The sequence below is a fragment of the Pan troglodytes genome, chromosome 15, assembly GCF_028858775.2.
Source record: "Pan troglodytes isolate AG18354 chromosome 15, NHGRI_mPanTro3-v2.0_pri, whole genome shotgun sequence".
In the NCBI taxonomy this organism is placed as follows: Eukaryota; Metazoa; Chordata; class Mammalia; order Primates; family Hominidae; genus Pan; species Pan troglodytes.
In genome coordinates this window covers 63,529,351-63,549,505 of record NC_072413.2, presented here as the reverse complement: position 1 = coordinate 63,549,505, position 20,155 = coordinate 63,529,351, and the positions used below count along the sequence as shown (strand labels likewise).

The 20,155-nt window shown below is 34.6% G+C and overlaps 1 protein-coding gene across 11 annotated transcripts in view; it reads right to left on the bottom strand.

Moving 5' to 3' along the window:
- The window catches only part of FUT8 (fucosyltransferase 8), a 450,735-nt gene that overhangs the window by 165,062 nt on the left and 265,518 nt on the right, over window positions 1-20,155 (bottom strand). For 10 of the 11 annotated variants that reach the window (XM_063792665.1, XM_063792663.1, XM_063792664.1 and 7 more), the window contains one exon: window positions 10,639-11,068. In XM_063792665.1, the coding sequence (XP_063648735.1) occupies window positions 10,639-10,841 (203 nt within the window). In that variant the 5' untranslated portion in view covers window positions 10,842-11,068. Of the gene's footprint in view, window positions 1-10,638; window positions 11,069-20,155 lie in introns of those variants that run through there. The other variant, NM_001008984.1, reaches the window with a different exon arrangement.

Below are 20,155 nucleotides of genomic sequence, written 5' to 3'. Positions count from 1 at the left end.
GGGATTAAATGAGTTCATATATACACAAAGCTTAGAATGTGACCTGATACATAGTAACACATATTAACAGCTGTTGTTTTTGTTGTCTTGCTGTTCCTGCTTGCTGCTAATGTTACTGTTAGGACAATCGAGATGCTAAGAGTAAAAGCACAAGCTAACAGCTCTTCTTGCATTGTTTCCCACTGCAATCCAACACCTAGTTGATAGGGTGCCACATGAGACCTTGAGAAAAGTGTCATAAAATTATGATTATGAGCTGCAACTCTCCTATGAATAGGATTATAAGCCATTCACTGTGCCTATACACTGGTAGGCCTAGATTTACAAAAAACTTGTAAGACTATGGGCAAAGTGGATTGTTAAATCTTGAATCCAAATTCACTAAGAGTCTGCTATTTTATAAAGACTATTTTACCTTTTATCTTCTGTGTAAACCTAGATTTTCATATATTGAGTTTAAGTGGGGTTATACTTTTCAGTACACAAGAAAAGACAGGTAACAATGCTATACCACAGTGTTCTAAATAGAACAACTGATATAATACTTTTGTTGCCTGAAAACCCCTTCCTTGGCATTGTTCCATGTAAACTTTACTTCCATGTAAATATATATATATATATATATATATATATATATATATATATATATATGTATTTTCAAGTCTTGGGTGTGAAGAATATTAAGACAATATAACAAATGATGATGAAAGTAGCATTATATTCTAAATGTGCTTTTATTCTACCAAGGTTCTGTCCCTAATAAAACCTAGTAATGGCAATAGTATGTAAAAATACATATGATGCTATGCTTCTCTACACATAACCAACTGCTGTATTCATAGAACAGGTGTAGTGGTTGAAAGATGAATTTTCCTACCACATGAGATTCTTGCAGGCCCTGTACGTAAGAGTATGTTGATGCTGTTCCCACACTTCCTTCTCTGCAAGTCCACAGTGTTTAAGGAAACTATGGATCATCTGAAGTGCATGGAGCAATTTTTACTTTGTGCCACACATTTTCTGGCAATCACTGCTATGTGCATGATTCCCAAAGTCATATTTCTCTCTCACCTGGGCTTTTTTCCTGAGTTCTAGACTCACTTTCCAACTTTCTTTTGGATAGGTTCAGCAAGCACATCAAGTTCAACCTACCTAAATCTCATCCTGGTCTTTCTCCTAACAGGTTCATTATATCAGTCATTGAAAAAGATTACTGACAGTTACTGTTAAAATAAAAACTTCAGCCAAATTAAATTTAAAGGAGTTTAATTGAGCAATGAACAATTCACGAATCCGGCAGCACCCAGAATCACAGCAGATTCAGAAAGACTCCAGTGCAGCCACATGGCGGAAGAAGATTTATAGACCAAAAAAGGGGAGTGATATACAGAAATCAGAAGTGAGGTACAGAAACAACTGGATTGGTTACAGCTCAGCATTTGCCTTATTTGAACACAGTCTGAATGCTCAGCAGTGTGTGAATGGTTGAAATATGGCTGCTGGGATTGGGCAAGACTCAGCTATTGTTACAGGCGCATACTCCTAAGTCAGGTTTTCGATCTTGTCTACCTATTAAGTTAGGTTACAGTTCATCCACTAGGACTCAAATATAGAGTACAAAGTCCTTCTCAGACCATATTAAATTTGCTTTAACACGACAAACTTTGAATCCACTTAAACTCTTCCTTTCCTTTACCACACAATTAAGGTATACAATAGAAGGTTAAAAGGGAATCAAAGGAAAGCCTGAAGAACCAGGTCATTAGAAGAGCAAGAACCAAGAAGGCTCCAGAGATCTAGGCACAGGAACTAATGGAAATCGTGTATGTCAGCAACACTGGGATAAATGAACTCCACTTTTAATACAGGTAGAGTATATGTAGGAGTATATGTAGTTATAAGTAGAATACAGTATAACATGGCAAACCCTATTCTCATTCTCACTGTAATAATGACAATAAGCACTCCCCACCACTCCCAGAAAAAAAAAAACTTGCAAATATAATCCTTTTAAAGGCATTAGAGAGCTGTGGAAGTGAGGGATTAAATTAACTAAAATTCCAGAGCAGGCTGAACTAGCTGTGTTCTTACTTGGGAAGCATTTGCTGATTCTGGGTAGGGATCACAGAAGAGTGGTGTGAAAATTTGGAAACTGCAAGAGCAGTAAACACATAGCCAGTTTTCTCCATGATTGATTTGCTGGATTCTATGGCTCCAAGGCTAGACAGTAATTTTAAGACAGAATGAAATTTCTCATAGTCCTACGAAATTTACAGGATGAAGTCCTGCTTGAGGCCTACCTTAAACTCACAGCTAGTTTTCTCTTCAATGTATGTCAAATTTAGATGCTACCTGGAGCAAGAGACCAAAGAGCAAAGCTCAAAACCTCTGAAGGGCAGAAGAAATGTCCTATACTTCAAATCTGAAGAGAAATCTACCAAATTGTCAATAAAAAGCCTAGAAGAATTATACCTGAGGAACAAGGAAGAAACAAAGTGGGCTAGGTTTTACTAAAACTACAACACAGCCATGTTCAATCACTGATTGTACTGGATTGAAATATTAAGCCCAATCTCCAACAGAGAAAAGCCTCTGTAGCCTCCACAGTGCCTTTATACACAATATATTAAATTTAAAATTACTAGACATGCAAAGAGAGAGAAAATTTGACTAACAATCAAAATAAATATCAAAAGAAATCAACCAAAAGGTGATCCATGAAATCGAAATTAGGAGAAAATGTAATAGTTATATTAGAATAACTATTTAAAGAAATTAAAAGAAACATGGACAAGACAGATGAAAAATGGAGAATTTCCAAAGAAATTTGAAATTATCAAAAAGAATCAAGTGAGTATTCTAGAATCAAAAAATATAAAAAATTACTAACTGTGTGTGATTAACGGCACAATGAACAAAACAGAAGATAGGTGAAATAAGTTGGAAGCCAGTTCAATAGAAAATAATACAAAATAAAGTGCAAAGAGAAATTAGATCATGAAAGACACATAAAGCCATGCGAGATACCATAAAAATAATACATATAATTGGAATTCCATAAGGAAAAAAATAAAAAATAATGGCTTCAGAAGCAGTATTTGAAGAAATAGTAGCTGAGGGTTTTCCAAAATTGATAAAATACATCAACTCCCAGATTTAAGCAGCTCAGTGAACTTCAAGCTGAATAAAAACAAATAAAGCCATATCTAGGCACTCATAGTCAAGTGCTTAGCACCAAAGGCAAAAAAAAAAAAGTAAACTCAGCCAAAGAGAAAGATACGCTTCTTAAAATTGCAGACTTCTCAGAGACTATGAAAGGCAGGAATCAATGAAATGACATGTTTTAAATGCTTTTAAAAATTACTGCTAAAGTAAATTCTACACTCAATAGAAATATCTAACAAAATGAAAGATAAAGTTTTTAAAAAAGAGAATCTGAATTTATTGCTATCAAACCTGCACTATAAATACTATAGGATATTATTAAGGCTGAAGAACATGATTCAACATGAAAGAACTGAATAACAGGAAGGAGTAAAGAACACTAGAAAGAAAAAATATGTGACCAATTATAAAAGAATATGAGTGTTTATAAAAATTAATAAATCTGAATAACTTAATTAACCAACCTAACTTAAATGACATATATACTAGATCAGACTCAGCAACAGAATACACGTTTCTTAAGCATTCAACAACATAAGTCATTTGCTAAGCCATTAAATAAATTTCAAAGAACTGAAATATAGAATATAATTCTATCTGGTTGAAGAACAAACTAGAAATCAAAATCTGAAAGATAAACAGAATAGCCCAATTTGGAAATTAAGTAACAACTACTAAATAACCTATGGGTCATAGAAAAAAAAAAATCACAATACAAATTTTAAAGTATTTTAAATTAATGACAAAAATAGAATATCAAAACTTATGGAATACAACTGAAAGCTGTGCTTAGAGAGAAATTTAAGGCTTTCCAGGACATAAAAGAAAATAAAATAGAAAACAGATATACAATAAAGAAAAAAAAAGCACAGAGGTTGGTTCTTTGAAAAAGCAAATTAAATTGATAAACTGTTAGCAAGATAAAAGGAGAAAACACAACCAATATTAAGAATGAAAAAGGAGACATTACTATAGATATACAAGTATGGAGAAGAAAACAAAATGGCACTAAGAACAATTTTAAGCTAGAACATTTGAACATGCTGATAAAATGAACACATGCTTTGAAAAACACGTCTCACCAAAATTGACATGAGAAAAAAAATAGAAGAGCTGAACAGTCCAATTTATATTAAAGAGATGAAATCCAGAATCTAAAATCTTCCCATATGTTCTCCTTCCTCGCCACCACCCTTCCCCACAAAAAGACTCCAGGCCCAGATAACTTCACTGGTAGAATTATAATATTTAAAAGAAAATGAATATCAACTTTACATAAACTTTTCCAGAGAACAGAATTGGCCTGCATAACCTTGATAACCTCAAAGACATCACAAGAAGGAAAAATTATAAATAAATATATAGAAAAAATCCAAAACAAAATGTTAGCAAATTTAATCCAGTAAAATGTTAAAAAGTTACAAGAAATTCCAGGGAGAGAATATCTGCTTAATCAGGCCTATCAGGACAGGAATGTTGTTCCCACTGTAATGTTCTCAGGGAAGGAGTATCTTTCATTATATCTTAAAAATAACATATTCTTGATAACATGAGGAATAATGGATACAAGATTGAAAAAGCAAAAGGCAGATATCATGAAAGGTTATAATTAGATGGCAGGTGCTGTACACATTCCAATCTATCTCACTGGCTTTAAGAATATATGTACACTTCTTACATGAGAGACTAGGAGTTATAGAGAAGACGTTCTAGAGCAAAATCTTCCAACCAACCAACTAGAACAAAGGCAACCCACTTTTTAACACAATCTTCTCAAACAACAGTAAAACATGACCTGTGAAGAACCACTTCAGTTTCCTTTCTACCCAACTCAGTATACTTCTGTTGCCTGGGACAAATTTTTCCACCAGAAGATTTGTGCTTTGTCTGTAACCCGTATTGGCAGATGATACACAGCTCAGAAAAACAGGTAATCGGAAATTAATCACACATTCTTTGTGGTTTTTAAATTTACAGTTTTACAGCTAGCATCTAAATTCTAGAAGAAATCTCTTCTCCTTTCCTAGACCAAACAAACAAACAAAAAAACTTTATTAATCGGCCAAAAGGCCAAAAGCCACATTTGAATTTTTTTAAGTTCTGTTCTCAAAAATAAATGTCCCTAGAATAACAAGGATTAGGTTAAAAGGAAAGTTGTCAATTAAGCACTTTTTAGATTTTACAACTCCATGAGATTGACACCCAACCAGGTTGAGGTTCACTGCTCAAGGGGATTTCTGCACAAACCAACAATTTTCTGGGTGTTTTCTGGTAAATTTCAACTCTGGGAAGCAATGTGGCTGGTTCAAGTCCCAAGGAGCAAAAATTCTGTGAGCAAATAGCTATTTCACATTATTAAACTTGAAACAAAACAAACATGAAGCATAAAAGGACTGAGAAAGTGATAATTTCTACATTTTTTAAAGGCCCACTACATGTGTTCTAACATGATACCAATGAACAAGAAAGAAAGAGATGTCTGGGAAACTCTAAATACAGGCATGTTGAAAACCTAAGCATCAAAGTCAACTGATTCAATCATTAATTTCAGTATAAGTTTGCATTACCTCTTATCTAGATTAATACTTTAAGAGTTTCCCAAGAAATATCTTAACTCCAATCTGGCACATGCACCAAATCCACCTGAAAATCTAAATCTTCCTCAACCATTTTCACTGTGTCATTCCTCTGCTGAAAACCAACTATGGTTCTCTATTATCTATCAATCGCGTCTATACATAACTCTGGCTATATAAGCCCACCATGATTTGACCTAATCCAATCTATTCAACTTCCCTTCTGTGGTGAGAACGGTAGGTTAAATGCAGTTACACATTCTTTGTAGTTCCATCAACCAAGATGCAGTATCTATTTCTTCCATTTTTGAATATGGGTAGGCCTCTTGACTTGCAATGAACAGAATGTGGCAGAATTGACACTGTGTTACTTCTGATGCTCAGTCTCAAGAGGCCATGCAATTCCTGCTATTTTCCTCTTGGAACACTACCATGTAAGAAATCTGGGCTATCCTTCCAGAAAAGAAATATGGAAGTGAGCCAGTTAATGGTCGACCTAATTGCCAAATATGTAAGTGAGGTCATCTTGGACTGCCCAACCATAACCAAGCCACCAGATGACTGCAGCCACATGAGTGACCCTATTTATAATTAGAAAAAAAGCCTAGCTGAAGTTAACCCAAATTGGAAAAATCAAGAGCAAACAAATGATTGTTGTTTTATGCCACCATGTTTTTGTTTTTTATTATATTATACCATATTTTATATTACTAATAAATATAATTTTGTGTTTATATGTTTTTTAAAAATAATTTTTTCAAAGAACTTATTAAAAGAAAACAGTTTGATTTTTTAAAATAGACAACAGATTCTCTGGTGAAGTGAATAAACACTTCACCAAAGATGACATATGAATGGCAAATCAACACATTAAAAAAATGGCCAATATCATTCATTACAGAAATACAAATTGAAACCTCAATGAGATAGTATTATATATCTGTTACAATGGCTAAAATAAAGATAACTGACAATAGCAAATGCTGGGTAGGAGGAGAGCAAGTAGAACTCTCAAGAATTTCTGGTAGGAATTTCAAAACGGTACAGGTACTCTAGAAAAAGAACTGGGTTGCTTCTTATAAAGTTAAATATGCAGTTAACATATGACCCAGCAGTCCCACTCCTAGGTATTTGCCCAAGAGAAATAAAAACTATGGTCATACAAAAGTTTATGAAACAAAGGTTAATAGTGACTTTGTTCACAACTGCCCCAAAATGGAAATAACCTCACATTCTTCAATTGGTGAATGGATTAAAAAAAAAAAAGTGATATATCTTGCTATGATTTGGATGTGGTTTGTCCTCATCAAAACTCACGTAGAAATTTGATCCCCAACATGGCAGTATTGGGAGGTGGAACCTAGTGGGAGGTATTTGGGTTATGGGGCTAGATCCCTCATGAATAAATTAATGCTCCTCCTTCAGAGATGACTGAGTTCTCCTTCTCATGGGAATGGAATAGTTACCAAAAGAGCAGGTTGTTTAAAAAAGTCTGGCTTCCTCGGTTTCTGTCTTGCTTCCTCTCTTATCATGTGATCTCTTTATACACGCTTACTCTCCTTCCACTTCCCACCATGAATTGAAGCAGCCTCAGGCCCTCACCAGATGCAGCTGTTCAATCTTGGACTTTCTGGCCACCAGAATCATGAGCCAAATAACTTCTTTCTCTATAAACTATCCAGTGTCGGGTATTCTGTGATAGCAATGCTAAATGGGCTAAGACACATCAATATAACGGAATACTACTCAACATTTAAAAAGAATAAAAATACTACTCAGCAATAAAAAAGAATGAACTACTAATACAGACAATAGTATTGATGAATCTCAAAAACATTATAGTAAGTGAAAAAAGACAGACTCAAAAGGCTACATACTATGTAATTCAATTTATATGACATTCTGAAACAGGAAAAAAGTGTGACAGAAATCAGATCAGTTAAGTGCCAGGGACAGGAGGTGGGGACAGAATTTGACCATAAGAGGGAACAACAGAATTCTAGAGGGAGGTAGAATTCATCTATAGTTTTTGTGATGGTTACGTGACTGTATTTGCCAAAACTCACAGACATCTACGATAAAGGAAGTGAATTTTATGTACAGACATTACTCATCAATAGATCAGATTTACACAAATACACTGCAACCTCCTATATATTGTGCTTCTACATTTGCATCCCTCCAAGATACGATATTTAAATTATTTTCCTAAATTTCTAACACTATCAACAAAATCAGAAAATTCTAGCCGAAAGATTTGTTAATTGCTTTTCAGATTATTGACTTGAATCTAGAAAATCTAAAAAATTGTAGTTTCAAGCTTTTGTGTTGCTTTCCAACTCCAATCCATATGCCTTATCTCAAAGAAACGACCTAGTTATAAACATCTGAATTAATCTTTTGTAGTCTGACTTGTGAACACATTTTCTTATATGAAAAAGACATAGCAAATTGAGTACAAAATATTAACTTAATTACTATAAGGGGAAAAAAATCCCAATGCTAGTAGCACCTCCATTGCTCTTCCTTTCATGCCAGAGGGCTCTAAAACGACATCCCTTTGGAAGAAATACAAATGGCCCCAGCAGTAAAGTCAATGAAAGGGCCCAACGAGGTTTTCTTCCCTAATGAGGGAAAATAACTATAAACTATTTTCCTGAAATTATGTTCCCTTATATAAACATGGGCCTATTTGCTTAGTCTGTTTTCAGACTGTAATTACATGGTATTACCACATGACTTAGGTGATTCAGCTCTTAAAAGTAGTCTCTACATTTAAATGTAGTTGAGAAATTAATTTCAACATATAAGAATATAAAGAAAGTGACTTAATAGACCTAAAGATTATTTTGCAGAAAGAAAAACCCATACTAAAGCAAGCTTTCCCTTCATGCAACAAAAACAAGACATTTGGCAGTCAGAAATAAACAAATTGAAATATCAGTATTGAAGATGGAACCATAAGGAAAGTGAGCAATTATTTATAAGTCTAAATTGTTAAGGGGAAAAATCTTTTTAGGAGCAAAATTCCCATGATATAGAAGGAGATTTGATTACAATCAAAGCAAACTCCAAAATCAACTAGAATAGTAGCTATTCTTGGTGATCTCATACCTAAGATGTTTAGGTCACTGATTTCTCTGTTTTCTGCTCAGGAAGGCAATACAGTTATTCAGAGTTTAGGTTGTGGAGTCATACTACTGGGATTCAAAGTAGGCTCTACCACTTGTGAAAAGTGTGACCTTCAGCAAATTAAATTACTTAACATCTCTATAATTGTTAATCTGTAAAATGGTTACAAAAATGGTACTAACATCTCATAAAGATAGTGTGAAATTCAATGAGATGATCCATGCAAAGTCCTTGGCACAGTACCTGGCATGTAATAAATGACAGCTATTATTACTAACCCCTAAATTATCAATCTTTAGAATGAATGAATAAGACTCTACTGAAAGATCACCTTCCTCCATGATGTTCCCTGAGTACCCCAAGTAGGAAAGAAAATAATAGACAAATTCAAGAAGTTCTGTCCACTTTCTAATCCCTGACTGCTTGCTATCTTCTTGAATGGTACAAATGACAAGAATAATGTTTCATTCATTTTTGTCTTAACACGTAGCATTGTCTTTCAAAGGACATAAAAGGACCCAAATAATATTATGAAGAAAAAGTTATGAAACTAGACAAAGGGAAAAATCCGAGTTCTAAACAAAGAGTGAAGGGCGGTGAGAGTAGAAAATGAGAGGACCATGGGCATCCTCTCTATAGCATCAAGGGTAATTTAACACTGCCAACTACATTCTTCCTTCACAGAATGTTCCTCAGTTTCCGTAACAGCTCTGTCCCACTATTCTTCCCCAACTATTCTAAAGGCTTTCTGCACAATTGGATGTTTCCACTTTCTACTCCTTAATTTATGTGTTTCTCAAAGAGAAATGAACTTTCAGCTCTTTTTCTCTATACCACTTCCCTTAGGGTCAATTACCACCTCTGGAGTAATGATTCTCAAATCTTCATTTCTAGCTTCTCTAGTTTGAGAGAGTGAGTACTACATGATCATCTTCGCATATAAGATACTAGGTAATGTTTTACCTCAATAACTTTGGAAAAAAATACAGAGATCGCCTATGTAATATTATGTTTACTTGCTCCCTGAAAATATATAGGAGACTTTGGTTTTCAAACAGTTGATGTCTCTAATAGATATATGTCACATTTTTTACAGACTACAAATAGCAATGATAATCATTCTCCGCATTCCAGATCCAGTTGTTTAATGATAAACTTTTGTTTCTGCATTTTAATAAGTTCTAGTTAGACTAACTCAGCCTCCCAGTTATTATAATATCTTTGTTACAGTTCATATAAAATGTTTAATATACACGAGTTTAAAACATAGTTTGGATTTAATATATCAATTTTTTAAATACATAACTGTAAATGAAATGTAAGTATATAAATGAAATGGCATAGTTTTTCTACATTAAAATGCATATGCAAAATAATGATGCCACTATGGAGAAATTATGTCGGGGTTTCCCTGGGCCACACTGGAAGCAAAATTGTCTTGGAGCACATATAAAGTACATTAACACTAATGATAGCTGATGAGCTTAAAAAAAATAAAAAAAATCTCAGAATGTTTTAAGAAAGTTTACAAATTTGTACTGGGCCCCATTCAAAGCTGTTCTGGGTCATCTGTGGCCCATGGGCTGTGGGTTGGACAAGCTTGTTCTGTATTAAATACACAGAGATAGAAAACTGTCACGCTAAGTTTTGGCAAAGACAGCAGGTTATAAAAATAATTAACTATTTTTCCTAGCGGAATGAAGCCCTACACCTAAAAACAAAGTACAATATTTCATCATTCTTCGTTCAGTATTTTAGGACCTACCGGAGAGATTCGGCCATTCGCCTCAAGTCTTCATTCTGCTGTTTTAAGCGTTCAAGCTTTGCCAGAATCTTGGACAGTTCTCGGCTAGAGTGATCAGGATGGTCATTATCTCGTACCAAGTGACCACCTATATAAAACAGCAAGGTCCCCCAGGCAAAAAGAATGAGCATAATCCAACGCCAGGAACCAGTCCATGGCCGCATTTTCAGATTTTCAACTCACTTCCCTGGAGTCCTGGAGCTCAAAGAATTGAAAACATTGTAACTCTGTTTCTAGTTAGTGCACAGGTGAATAGACTTCTGTTGTTTCAACACATGATGCTTCAGACAAATTATTCTCTCTGGTAGTCCTGCAGTGAATCTTTCAAAGAGATCCTTCTGGTGATATGTGTAGGAAGCTTTATTGTCCTGTACTTCATGCGCTCTACATGCTGTGGAAAGAGTAAGAAATGTATTTAAATTATTTAAGATATATAAAATAGCATATACTGAGATTCTTGGAGTTAAAGGAAACACATTGGTGTTGACTGGCCAACAAGTTGGAAGATAACCTAACTGCCTAATAACAAGTAAAGGGTAAAAGCTTTAAATCTGTTAATCTGTATATTAAATCAGCCATGTACATTAGTGCTCTACCAGATAACAGACTAATTAGCTCTAAACCTGAAAGTCCTCAAAGTGCCATCATCACTTTCTTTTCCTTCTTACATAATTATACAATAACTTATATATGAAGACTTAAAAAGTATATCTTTGAACAATCAAAAACAAAATGTACTCAACCACATATTTTGGGCTATATGTTCATTATCTCAAGAAAAAACATGTTCCCTGTATGAGTGATTTCATTTCTACCAGTTCTCAACTCCACTCTCCTCCCTCATTGTTCAGCTGCCATTATACCACTTAACTCTGCAGGTGACAGGCAAATTGTCACTTTTAGGATAAATTCTAAAACTGACATGCATATTAGCCAAGTAAAGGTTATCATAGCCATTAACCAGCTGGCAGTCATTCCAAATATCAGAAGCAAAGGTTCAAATGGATCAGGCTAGACTACTGCTTCCTCAAATTTATAAAAATACCAACAATTGCAACAAACGTCTAGCACCAGTTACATCTTAGTTACTGTGCATCTTAAACTACAAATGCACATTCTTTTCCAGGCTTGGTTACAAGTATCATTTGTCATTTCTCCATCATTAGGCTTAGAATTCCCTTGGAAACAAAACTATTTTCTCCCCAGAGAGAGAATTTGTAGGCAAAAATATAATTTAAAACCTTTTGACAGGCCAGCCGCAGTGACTCACATCTGTAATCCCTGCACTTTAGAAGGAGACAAGGCGGGAGAATTGCTTGAACCCAGAGTTTGAGACCAATCTGGCAAGATGGTGAAACCCCATCTCTATAAAAATTTTTTTTTAATTTTAAAAATGTTTTGATAATTTTAAAGCTATAGAAGAGAAATCATATGTCTAGACAGAGTTCCATATACAAGAGAAGAGAGAAAAAACAAGAAATAGTTTCTGTATACAAGACTGAATGTGAGGGGCACTTGACCACAAATCAAACAGTGGTAAAAAGATGAGCAGAAAAGATGGAGAAGAGGCTTCAAAAATCAGAGCACAGGGCCACTATTTTTCTATGTTTGCACCTTAAATCTCAATTGTTTTTAAAACACCAATATTCAAAGAGAAGAAAATCTCTTCAAAGGGCTGTCCTAGAAACACTCTACTTCCTTCCCATTTACTCCTACAACATTTACCTTAATGTTACTGATTTACACTGGCTAAAACATAGAATGAAAAGAATTGTACTTGCTGAGAACTGTTTGAAAACCAAATTAAAAAGGAATAATCCAAGTAAAAAGTTGTCTGTTGTTTTAATAACTATTCTTAAATCTATCAAGAACACTCTTTTTACTGACTCCATTGTTTATCCTGTCCCTTTCTTAAAACTCTTTCTCAAATCCCCACTCCTCTAAACTCAGGTATCCCCTACTTTTCATCTTATGTAAAAAAAAAATACAGAAATCCAGGGCTCTGTGACTTTAAAACCAAATAAAAAGTGAATTCATTCCGGTGGCATAAGAAATTGATTCAATTCAGTAAGTCAGCCAAAAAATATAAGTATTAATATTTCAATTAACAATAATTTTGAGACAACATATGCAACACTGTAAAATGTTACTATACTTATATGCTGAAACTGTACTATATCCTAGTTAATTCTAAGCTATTAAGATATACAGTTGTCTCTCAGTACCCTCCACGGACACCAAAATCCACAGATGTTCGGGTTTCTTACATAAAATGGCATAGTATTTACATATAACCTACACACATCCTCCCAAATACTTTAAATCATCTCTAGATTACTTATAACACCTAATACAACGTAAATGCTATGTAGATAGTCAATTTTGGGGGTATTATTTGGCAAATATTTTGATCTGTAGTTGGCTGAATCAAGAATACTAAAACTACAGAGGGTAAACTATATATCAGATATTACAATTTTTTTCTTTCCCTTCACTGCAAAAGTAACGCAGAAAACAGACAACTGAGATAAACAACCAAAGCAAAGGTAGCTTTCTTTAAAAGAGTAATTTAAATAATAAAAAGACATGCTGAAACATTTTCCTTGGGATTACCATAAAAATCATAATATTTAAAGCCAGCATAACTTGAATAGTAACAAAAGTTTACAGAAACATACATTTTGAATAACAAAATTTGTACAACAAAAAATACTTTCCATTTTTTATAAACCATTACCAAAAATATCTAAGAGATTAAATTACTATATTATATATCAATATTGATAATACTTGAGTTGTAAAAAGCAATACATTTTTATAAGAGCAAAACATGGTCATTTTCTAATTAATAGCATCATTTGAACTATGTTTTTGGAGAGAATGTTTCCCATGATTTTTTTTGTCTTTGCCAGTATTTTTTAAATCCCCAGTTTTGGGGTCAAGAAAACCAAGTTAAGCTGAAAAACAGATAGTTTTCTATGCAATTTTCCTCTGCAAGGTTTAAAAGAACAAGTACAGAATTTTTTCCCTATCTACTAACTACAATGAATGCTTGCTTACTTACTTATGGTTACTGTTTATTGTCTGAACCATGCTTGCTAAAATATAAACGCCATAATTTTTGTTCATTGTGTTCACTGATGTATCCCAGGCACTCAGAACGGTATTTGGCACTTAGTTGACACTAATAAATACAGCTTAAACTGCATTTATGCCCTACTTAAGACAGCAAATGGTAATGCAGAAAGTGAGAGAATGCTATTATAAGGAAATGGTTCAAAAATAAAGTCATTAATAAACTTTCATATTTATTATTGTCAACATATATCTTATAAAGACATTCCTTGATTGATTAAATTTAATTGGCCTAAAAGACCAAGAGAGTCTTTTTTTTTTTTTTTTTTTTTTTTGAGTCTCGCTCTGTTGCCCAGGCTGGAGTGCAGTGGCACAATCTCGGCTCACTACAACCTCCACCTCCAGGGTTCAAGAGATTCTCTTGTCTCAGCCTCCCGAGTAGCTGAGACTACAGGTGTCTGCTGTGGCGCCCGGCTCATTTATTATATTTTTAGTAGAGATGGGATTTCACCATGTTGGCCAGGCTGGTCTTGAACTCCTGACCTCAAGTGATCCACCTGCCCCAGCCTCCCAAAGTGTAGGGATTACAGATGTGAGCCACCACACCCAGCCAAGAGAGTCTTATGGTTTACCTTTTAACCATGAAAAAATAATGTATCTTATTTTCTTCATTTAGAAGATTCACTTTGCAAAGACAACGATATAACTGAAGAAAGTATGTTCAGCCTTTGATATGACAACCACTCAACTTATTTGTGAAAGTATTAGTAAAAATAGTTCAAATTCATAAAAATATTTAAAAATTACATATATCAGCTAATTTCTGACTAAAATTTATATAGCAGTGTTTGTTGAGATTTCTTCTCAGAGTGGGCTTTCTTTTCAAGAATTTATAAATTTATTACCACTTAAGACTCACATATTACCCTTCTTCTGCAAAATACTAAATATACTAAATGTACTGAAATGTGCCAGGATTCTTTCTGCAAATTTATTTAATTAGTGATATCACTTTTTTTTTTTTAAGAGACAAAATTGGCTGGGCACAGTGACTCACACCTGTAATCCCAGCACTTTGGGAGGCTGAGGCGGGTGGATCACAAGGTCAGGAGTTCAAGACCAGCCTGGCCAAGATGGTGAAACCCCCGCCTCTACTAAAAATACAAAAATGAGCCAGGCATGGTGGTGGGTGCCTATAATCCCAGCTACTTAGGAGGCTGAGGCAGAGAATTGCTTGAACCTGGAAGGTGGAGGTTGCAGTGAGCCAAGATCACACCACCACACTCCAGCCTGGGCGACAGAGCAAGGCTCTGTCTCCAAAAAAAAAAAAAAAAAAGGGGGGGGGGAGAGAGAGACAAAATCTCGGCATGTTGCCTAGGCTAGATTGATATCACCTTTTTAAGGTACTAAGGTATTTAAATGATTCATTTCTTTCGGTATTTACAGAGATTCTTTGGGTAATATTTGTTTAATGTCTCTGGAACAATAAATATATCTGATTTTTCAAAGTACTTTTTCTGAATCTGGAAGCTTGAGTGTAATATCAGTAAGATAAGGAGACTTAATAGAGTTGCCACGAGCCTTAAATAAGGTTAACATATCATAATGCTTGGCACAGAAGAAGTGCTCCAAAAAAAGTAATTTTATTTTAATGCTGACAAGACATAGAAATTAAAAGTATGGGTGCTAGAATCAGCAGTGTCTAGACTGGAGTCTCAGTTCTGCTACATCATAGCTAGGTAACCTCACTGAACATCAATCTGTAAACTGGAGATAATAAATACCACCTCTCCCAGAGAATACTGGAAAAGGCTTAAATAAAATAATCATCAGTGGTGAGGCACCTCAGCATACCATGCAGCAAATTATTATGTGGTATATATTGATGTTGTTACATTATTTTATAGACCCATTTACAATTCTTTATATAATTAATATGCCACATGCTGTTGTAGGCAGCTTCTAAAATGGTTGCCAACTATCTCTGTGTCCACTATTCATGACCTTGTATCATCTCCTCCTCTTGAGTGTTGGCTGCACCTAGTGACTTGTTTCTTAAATAGAATACAGTAAAAGTGACAGAATTTCATTTCCAAGATAAGGTTACAAAAGACTGGAGCTTCTGTGTCTTGCTCACATTGTCCCTGCTTGCTTATTCTGATGATACAAGCTACCATACTGTCAGCCATCATGCTGAGAGGCCCATGTGGAAAGGAGCTGAGGGCAGCCTTCAGACACCAGCCAACGAAGATTTAAAGTGCTCAGTCCTAAGACCACAAGCACCTCACAAGGTTGTTGAATCCCGCCAATGACCAGTGAACGTGAGCAAGCTTAGAAATGCACCATCACCAGTCAAGCCTCAAGACAGCTGTAGCTTTGGTCCACATCTTGAATGCAGGCTTTTTAAAGACCCTCACCTAGGAGATGGAGCTTAGCCAGAGGATCCAGCTAAGCCATCCCTAAATTCTGACCAACAGATAATAAATTGTTGCTTTAAACCACTTAGTCTAAAGGTAATGTGGTACATAGCAATAAATAATTAATACATATGTCTACCTCCTCTAGTAGGTTAAAAGCCTGATCTTCACTTCATGTGTTATTTTCTGTCTCTAGCAAGTTACAGAAAGCCTTGGGCACAGAATAGGCATTCAAGTTGCAGGACAGAACTGAGTCTTAATCACATTTCCTTATGTATTCTGCTAATACCTCTTATACATACCATAAAACAAAACTCAATTTACAGCAAATAAGAGATTTAACAGATACAATTACAATTATTGGTTTTATACTAATACCAGAGGTAAAAAAGCACATTTATTAATAGCTGCTAAACAGAGTTCCATCTCCAACCATGAAAGAATAACTACTAGATTAGCCTCACATATAAACTAGAAAACTTTAAAAAACATATTTAGAAAAACTGTTTTCAGATATTGGGCAAAGGTCAAAGAAGACTGTAATGTCTGAGAGAAAGTTAACAATAAAAGTAAGCCCTATGATCACTTTAGCCTTCTGCCTAGAAGCATTTGCTGAACACCAGCACAGAAAGGAAGAAGCCAAACAAAACACAGCCATCTTCCTCAGGTGAGAAGACAAAGACCAAAGTTCAGGGAATTTAAGGTAGGTGGAATTTGCAGGTCATTATGCTAAAGAGGAGGTAGATACTCAGAACGAAAGCTCCAAAATTTGCATAGGAGATCCTTTAAGTCTTTGGCAGGAAACTAAGTTATAGTAAGAACTCATGAGGCTTGCAAAGGACAATTATCAGAAATAGAAAAATTAAATACTGGGTAGCTAAAAGCTGAACACATCTCAAAGATTAGGCAAAGTTGAGAGACCTGTGAGTTCCAACCAGGTACAATAAAAATACCACAGAGAAAACCTGCAGCATTCGGTAAAAATCCAAGAAATAAAACACCTTAGAAATTAAAATTAAGCAAGCAGGGTCAGAAAATGTTTTCTGTAAAGGGCAAGATAAATATCTTAGGCTATGTGAGGCATATATAGTCACTGTCACATATACTTCTTAATTTTTATTTTTGTTTCTTTATAACCCTTTAAAAATGAAAAATCCATTCTTAGCTCATGGGCTATACAAAAATGGGCTGTGGACCAGATTTGGCTCATAAACCAAAGTCTACTGACTCCAGTTATAGAATAAAAGCTATGCCAACAAGAGCCCTAACAAAGCTTAAAAACAAGCTACAAAAGGATCAGTGTAATCCAAAAGTAAATTATCTGCCTGTCAAAATAAAACTCAACAATCTTCAAAGAAAGATAAGAAAATACAGACAATCAAAACTAGAAGGTGCATTTTATCAAAAGTTACAAAGAATACGAACAGAGGTCATGCTGTGATGCAGGCATCCAAAGACCTGCTAAAAGCTAAGGATGGAGCTGGAACACAGAGGAAAGACTCCAGCACCGAGGCTCCAAACCAAGAATGAAGAAGCAGCAAGCAGTCCACTACTGCAGGAATTTCAAGTTTCTGATTCAGTGAATTTAACTATTACAATGACAACAAAAAAACAAATCCAACTCAAACCACTGTTGGACTGACTCAATCTCTGCCCCATCCCAATCCACATATACACCAACATCATCAAAGAAGAAGGGTACCCGTTTCTCGGCATAAATACTATTCACCTCAATCTTTGTTGCCTTTTACCTAAAATGTCTGGCATGCAACAAAAAAACCATGAGATATAGATATATAGATATAAATATATATATATATAATATAGACATATAGTTTAAAAAAAAAACCCAAACCATAGTCAAAAGACAAAGCAAACACCAGAACCAGACTTCTAAATGAATCAGATATTTGAACTATCAGACAGAAAAGAGAATAATTGTAATTGATGTATTAAAGGATCTCATGGTAAATATGAACAAAATACAAAAACAGATAAGGGATTCGGCAAAGAAGAAATGCTAAATGGACTATATCAGAAAATCTTTAACAGAATTATCAGAAGATTAGACAAAGCTAAAAACTCAGTGAGCTTGAAGAGAGGTAAATAGATATTATTCAAAATGAAATGCAAAGAGAAGAAACAGATTGAAATTTTAAAAAAACAGAATAGGAATTTTAAAGCTGTAGTATAATATCCAATGATCTAGCGCAGGTGTAACTGGAGTTTAATAATGTGAAGAAAACAAGAACAGAGAAGAAAATACATTTAAAGAGATGTTAGCTGGGAATTTTCCAAAGTAAAAAAATGATAAAACACCACAGGTCAAAGAAATGCAGAGAATTGCTAGTAGGGCAAAATTAAAATGTAGACAAAAAGCTGCTAAAAAACAAACTGAAAGAGAAAAATCTTTCAGGTAACTAGGAAAAAAGAAATATTACATACAGAGAAAAAAAAATGAGAACACACTACATGTAATAAAGAAGGCCAGTCAAAAAACAATGGAGCATCATCTTTAAAATACCAAGGGGGGAAAAACGGCAACTGAGCATTCTAGATAATACCTTTCACTGGATAAAATGAAGGCAAAACAAAGGCAAATAAAGGCAAAATCAAAACTCTTCCAGAAAAAAAAAGTTAAAAAATATTCTGTGCCGGCAAAATTGTACTATAAAAAATGTTAAATGAAATTTTTCAAGGAGGAGTATGATACCAGATAAAAATGCAGATCTGCACACACAAAAATAGCACCAGAAATGATGAAATCTAAAAAATCAGAGCTATTTTCCCTTAATTTAACCACATTAAAAGATAAAAAGCTGTTAAACTCAAAAATGGCAATAATGTATCACTGGGTTTATAATATATGTAGATGTAAAACATATGACAAAATATTAAAAAGATGAGACGGAGGAAATGGAAGTGCACAAAAGTCAAGTTGTCTCACTACACATGAACTGCTATATTATTTGAAAGTAGACTAATAATTTTATATATACATATATATATATATAAAGATCCAGAGCTACACTGTCTGCTTTAATAGCTACATGCAACTATTTAAATTAGAATTAAAATTAAAAATTTATTTCCCCAGCCTGAGCAACATAGTGAGACCCTGTCTCTATAAATAAATTAAAACTGGTGGTGCACGCCTATAGTCCTAGCTCCTTGGGAGGCTGAGGTGGGAGGATCACTTGAGCCCTGGAGGTTGAGGCTGCAGAGAGCCGTGATCACACCATTCTACTCCAGGATGGGTGACAGAGCAAGACCCTGTCTGGCGGAAAAAAAGAACGTATTTCCTCAGGCACAGTAGGCCACATTTTGATTGCTCAATAGCTACCTGTGTCTAGTGGTTACCATTATGAATGGTGTAGATACAGAGCATTTCCAACATCAGATGGCATTCCCCCAGAGCAACAAGTAGTTTTTATTAAATAAAATAAAAAGGTATAGCAAAGAAAAAGCCAGTGGTGAAGATAAAATGGAATTAAAAAATGAAAGTATAATTCACTAGAGAAAAAACAGATAAGAGAAAGTTCTTGAGAAGACCAGAAAAAGTTTCACAGCTGCAGTAGAGAAGGGAGCACATTTGAAGTATTAATAAAAGAAATGACAATGAGCTGCAGTCTCCATTCTTCAGGATGATCACTTCGGAAGCATCCTCTACTATGTCAGCAGTAAGTAACTGACCTCCTAAATAATATACTTCATTTAGTGCAGTCATTCATGTTATGTAAGTTTTATTTATTTTTTAAATATGCAGCATGGTTCTTATCAACATTTATAATGGAAAGCAACTGGAAGAAATCTGCCACGCATTTTACCTAAATCTATACAACACTATGATCCATTCACTCATATGTTCAAAAACTACTCATTCAATTTCTATTACATAAAATACATTACATATCCCAGGCATTGAGGATGCAGCAGTGAACAAGACAGACATAAATCCCTGCCTTCAATAGGTAATATTACAGTGG